The 5,498-nt window shown below is 45.4% G+C and overlaps 1 protein-coding gene across 2 annotated transcripts in view; it reads left to right on the plus strand.

The window, feature by feature from the left end:
* Positions 1 to 303: 303 nt before the first annotated feature.
* The window catches only part of N4BP1 (NEDD4 binding protein 1), a 26,034-nt gene continuing 20,839 nt past the window's right edge, over positions 304 to 5,498 (plus strand). The window contains exon 1 of one of the 2 annotated variants that reach the window (XR_002101245.1): positions 304 to 633. Coding sequence is in view for 1 of the 2 variants with exons in the window: in XM_019535762.1 (XP_019391307.1) it covers positions 382 to 633 (252 nt within the window). In the remaining variant the exon portion in view is untranslated. The remainder of the gene's footprint in view (positions 634 to 5,498) is intronic. The other variant, XM_019535762.1, reaches the window with a different exon arrangement.

Consider the following 5,498-nt stretch of genomic DNA (forward strand, 5'->3'; position numbering starts at 1 on the left):
ATAAACAACGTACATATATTTTATAAATAAATATATATAAACAACACCCCAAATCCCGAGAGTTGCCAGCGCTCCCCCTCGTTACGAGGGCGGGCAGGTGCACGGGGGGTAATCTTTGCCCTCATCAAATATGTCGCATGGCGCAATGAAATCCGTCCACCCACAACGAGCATGGCAGCCGAGCCCAGGGCGCGGGAGGCCCCTCCCCCCCGACTAAACACGGCGGCGGCTGCGCAGACGGCACTGACCCGTGCGCGAGGGTTCGTCGCGCGCCGATGACGCGACGTCGCGCGGTGATGAGGCCGGTGGGGTTTTCCCCGCGTTGTTGTGGGCCCGGCCCGCAGCGATGGGAGGCGGCGGCGGCGGCCGCGGGCGGCTCTGATGGCGACTCCCGGGGCAGGCGGCGGCAGCGGCGGCTCCGGGCCGGTGCTGGACGAGTTTACGGCGCCGGCGGAGAAGAGCGGCTTCCTGGATAGGAGCCGGGGCCGCATCGCCAGCCTCTTCGGGGCGCGACTCAGTGTGCTGGGGGCGCCGGGCGGCTGGAGCCCCGCGGGCCCGTCTGGGCCCTGCCCTCACAGCGCCCGCATCTGGCTGCAGCTCTCCGGGGACCGTCGCGCCGTGCACAGTGCCAAGGTAACCGCCCGGTGCTAGGGGCGCCAGTGCTCCCGGGGTGAAGTCCTCCCCTCAGGCGGGGAGAGCTGGGCGCTGAGGTACGGCCAGGTACGGGTGTGTGGAGAGAGGAGGAGGAAGAGATCAGGTGAATTTCCTTGCTACCTGGCTTGGCCCTGTCAGTCCACCTGACCTCCGCCCCGCATGTCCTGGCTGAGTTATAGCCTGAACCCCGAGGCCCACGTGAAGCCTGGTTGCAGTCTGACTGTAACCATTTGGTTTCTTTTCAGTAGCTGGTGGACAGTTTAAAAAAACAAACAGGAAAAAAAGAAAGTGATGGTTTAAAAAAAGAAAAAATTTTAAAGCGACTCGATTTGTTTGAAAGGAGCTTCAACAATGGGGAGGTGCAGTACCGTGTCGCAGCAGTTCTGACAGGTGTTTTCATAGCCTTTCTGCGTTCTTTTTTTTACATTTGCCTGCAACTGTGTTAACATGGTTTTTCCTACCAGTGGCATCAATTGGGACATTAGTCCTGAAGTATGAGAGCAGGCAGAGCTGAAGCTATTTGACCTGTTTGGTGTGTGGAGTAGAAAGCAGTGTCTGGCTACCTGAAAGAGTTGGGGTGCGGGGAGCTAAGCCACATGAGAGCTAACTAGTTTTGTTTCTACATCCCCTGATGCTTATAGTAATAGTGCCCAACTGTTTTGCTTCTTGAGCTGAATGGCTCATGGGCTGGGTCCACAAGCTGGATTCATTCCACAGGCCCAATCCACAAGCCTTATGGTAGTTGCAGCCCTGCATGGAATTGGGCCAGACCCACGTGCTGGATTTGGCCCCCCTGTTACCCCAGCCCTACTGCCAGAGCTCTGGCCTCATACAGGCCTAGCTACTGCCCATGTGAACAGGATCAGGCCTTGCTGTCCACCCGAAGCCCTGCTTGCTCCAGGTCAGACCAAGCCTCCCCACATGCACAGGATAGGGCCCCGCTGCCCACCATGAGTCCCACACGTGTTGTGCTGCCCACCCCCCTGCCTAGCGGATGCAGAGTCAAGCCCCACTGCCTTGGCCCCATGTGTGCCTGGAGGGGCCCCATCACCTACACTTGTGCATGTAGGTGGGATCCCCTGTGCAGTGCTGTGTCATCTGGCTCATGGCGCTTGGAAATTTGTCAGTAAAGGAGCAGTGACAGCATTAATTGCCACCCTTTCCTGCCAAATTTCCAGACCTTGGAGGAGCCCAATAGGCTGAATCACACTGCTCCATGGGCTGGATCTGTCCCACAGGCCGGGGGTTGAGAACCCCTGTTTTATAGTACTGACTGATTTAGGGTGCTAATTTGCTGTGCAGCAATCTCATAGGAATGTCTTGGTTACTAAAATTTTATCTATGGCTAACTTTTTTTTTCAGGTGCAGTACAATGTTGCAGTTGGCATTATTCAGTTGTTTACGATAGCGGGAGCCACCCTTTTTTTTTTTTTTTACTTTTTTTTGGCAGATATGCCACATTTTAGCCAAGTGGCATTCTGATCCCTTTTCCCTGCCCAGTCTGCTGCTCTGCTTTCAGCTGCATGTGCACTCGGTGTTGTAGTGCCTGCCCCTACCCTGGTCTGTTGCATGCCACACACATAGCCATGCTACTTGTAGCAAATGTGCAACAGGTTGGTCACCCCTGTTTATAATAGGATCATGGCAATATTGGGCCATTTGAATTTTGGGAGAATGTTAAATGAGCATTTACTCTGTTTTGAAACCACTTCACAACAAAAAAAATCCTGCTATCTCTCTCCTTGTATTATTAGTGCAAATCCTTAACGGGTATTTCTGGGCCTGACTTTAATTAGTTTTAGCTTTGCATTTTGCTCTGTAAAGTCTTTAGGTATGGAGATGTATAAGAACTTATTCTCAGTGAAATGCTGTGGATGATTTGGATTGAAAAAAGTTGAATCTCCCAAACTTAAGTTTTATGGTAGCATAGGTATGCCCAGAATCCCTTCTGATAAAGTTGTATAAAGAAATACAAAATCCTGTTCTTCCCGTGGCAGCTTAAAATGCAGTCTATTAAGAATGTTTTTTCCAAATGTCAAGGTCTGGTGAAAGTAGCAAATAACTAGAAAAATTCAGAAATAACAGTGTAGACCGTACATTTTTCAGAACAGTGTAAATGAGCTGCTCAAGATACCTTTCTTGAAAGTCATTTTATTTTTTCAAAGAATTCATGAAGCTTGTAAATGGTGCGGGCTGAAACTCTGCTGTTCTAATTAGTTATATAAGGAAGAACAGTACAATACATGCAGTAGGAAAGCTTAAAGTGCCATCACCCTGGGTTAGAGAAATAATGTAGGTGATAAAGTAGCTTTTGTCATGCACTCTCCTCTTTCCCAAGACCACCAAAGAGTCTTTTCTGTTTTGGCAGATAAGGTTCTTTGGGAGAATCTGATATTTTTTATTAGACTGCTTAAAAATTGTTCTCCAACTATTTAAATTAATCTTTTCAGAAACCCTTCAAAAACCGCTGCCATTTTTTCAGCGCTGATGCACATTTCATCACTTATACAAATGTATGTGATACATTGCAGCACCGGGTGCCTTTAAAAGTGCCTGATACTGTATCACATGCATGTGTGTATGTGCCCTTAGTTTTTAGCTCTGAAACAGTAGCAGGTGGGGCCCAACCTTTTAAGCAGGGCTCCCACAGATTAGCCCCTTCCCTCCCCCAGGGCCACTCCTATCCCTTTCTCTTGCCTGATACATGCTGCTATATGTTCCCTGAGCAATTACCTGCTTTGCTTTTGGCTCCCTGCCCTATTTGCTATCAGGGTGAATTTGATTTAAATAGTGATTTAAATCACTGGTCAGGAAGCCTTGATTTAACCATTGTTTTCTACCAAAAAAAATTATTCTTGTTGTTTGATTTTGATATCCGTTATTCATTTAACTTCTTGAAACTTTGCACTTTTAAAGAAAGATAAGGGCTTGGCTCTGTGTACACAAACTTGCAGAGACAAGAGGGCTGATCAGGTCTGTTGTCTCTCATCTCCATATACTGCTGTTAACAAGAATGTTATCTCTGGAGACAACAAACTCTTTATGCATTTATGACCGAAAACTTGCAGAGAACAATTTTTCCAACTATTTAGTTGGTCTAATAAAAGATATTACATCTACCCAAAGAACCTCGTCTACCTATGATCTCTGACAAAACCACAGTTTGAGAATTGAAACTAACTATTACAGAGCTGCTTAATAGGCTCTTCTAGACTGAGCACTGAGTACCATTGGGCAGGGTGGTTTTCTTCAATCTATAGAGGATCTTTCTTCAGTCTATAGAGGAGTCCCTAATCTAGTCCATGGCCTGTTGTGGCCTATTTATAAAACTTCTAAAAAGGTTACATGAATATATTGTCTTAAATAGTATATAATTAGAAGTCATAATCCCTATTCTATGATGATATCTTTGAGCTTTAACATATCTTAAAGTATCTTTTACAAGTTTTTATTTTTTAAAGCATCTTAAAAAATAAAAAAGATTACATCAAAAAATCTGATTTAAAAAAAAATCCAGTTTTTTTAGTAATTGATTTTTATCCACCCTATTTGCTATTGTTTCCCTGCTTCCTCATGGATCTATCATGTGCCACACATGGAAACTGTCTGTGCTACTTGTGGCATGTATTGAAGGTTGGCTACCCCTGCAGTAGCAGATCCAGGAACAAGGCAAGGGGTGCTCCCCACCCTGCCATAGCTTGGCTATGCCATACATATGCAGAGAGCTCTGGGTCCTTGCTGAAGCTCTGCATGTCCAGAGAGCTCATCAGCTGATCAGGGCATTGTCTGAGGAAAGCCCCTGCTGTCATGCAGCTCCAGAGCCACCCAGGGGGTGAATGCTGTTGCTGTTCACATTTCTCTCCCTACTGAATCCAGCAGCAAAGCAAAGTGGATGAATGGCTGTAGCAGTACCCAGCCCCCTCTTTCCTCCTCCCCTTTCCCTTGCACTCAGTTCTTGGATGGGATCTTCAGCCAGGCCCTGCATCAAAAACTAACATGTGGCATAGTCACAGGGTAGTGTGACCATGCACCACATCCCCTCTGGATCCACCGTGGACTGAGACATCAGTCAGTTTGTCAGTATGTTAACTATTTTGATGAGCAGCGTTAGATGATATGATGGTTAAAGGACTTGGCACTATTACAGACCAGCTAATGTGACCAGTAGAGTTTCTTTGTTAATAGCATAGCATCATTGCTGCAGGAGAACTAGGGGGTGTGATGTTGTAAATGCAGAAGCATGGTAGAAATTTCTACTTACTGTGCCATGGAAGAAAGACAATTTTAGATGATATTATCTCATTAGGAAAATGCTGTTGTTTTCTTTATTTGTTTTAAAAAAATAAACTAGAGAACTAAATAAAACCAAAACTCAAGAACTTGCTCCTTATGACCAGCTCTTATTGGAGTGAGTATCTGAAATGTGCACATTAGGAACTACATAACTGATCAACTTGTTGCTGAAGTTTTTTAGGTACAATGATAGCAATGTCCTTAATGAAAGGAAGTTGAGCTACCATGGAATCCAGAAAGCATCTTTCTCAATTCTGAGAAGCTGATTCATTACCAAAAAATAACAGAGGAAGGATTCTTTCAAACAAATGATGAATTTACCCACTGAACATGAAATTTATAAGTTGAACACCTGTACCTGAAGTACAAATAGAAATTTTTTTATGCAAGCTCTTTATCTAGAGTAGTGATAGACTTTAGCTTTTAGGGCTTGCCTTAACTGCTTAAAGTACATTTTATTCCAGGGTAACTAATATATGTATGTTATCCAAAGGCAAAAATTCAGTGAAAGCCAGTCACTGTAGATTATAATAAAAAAAAAAAAAAAAAAA

Source organism: Crocodylus porosus, unplaced genomic scaffold (genome assembly GCF_001723895.1).
Source record: "Crocodylus porosus isolate Cpor-Errol unplaced genomic scaffold, CroPor_comp1, whole genome shotgun sequence".
Lineage (NCBI taxonomy): Eukaryota > Metazoa > Chordata > Crocodylia > Crocodylidae > Crocodylus > Crocodylus porosus.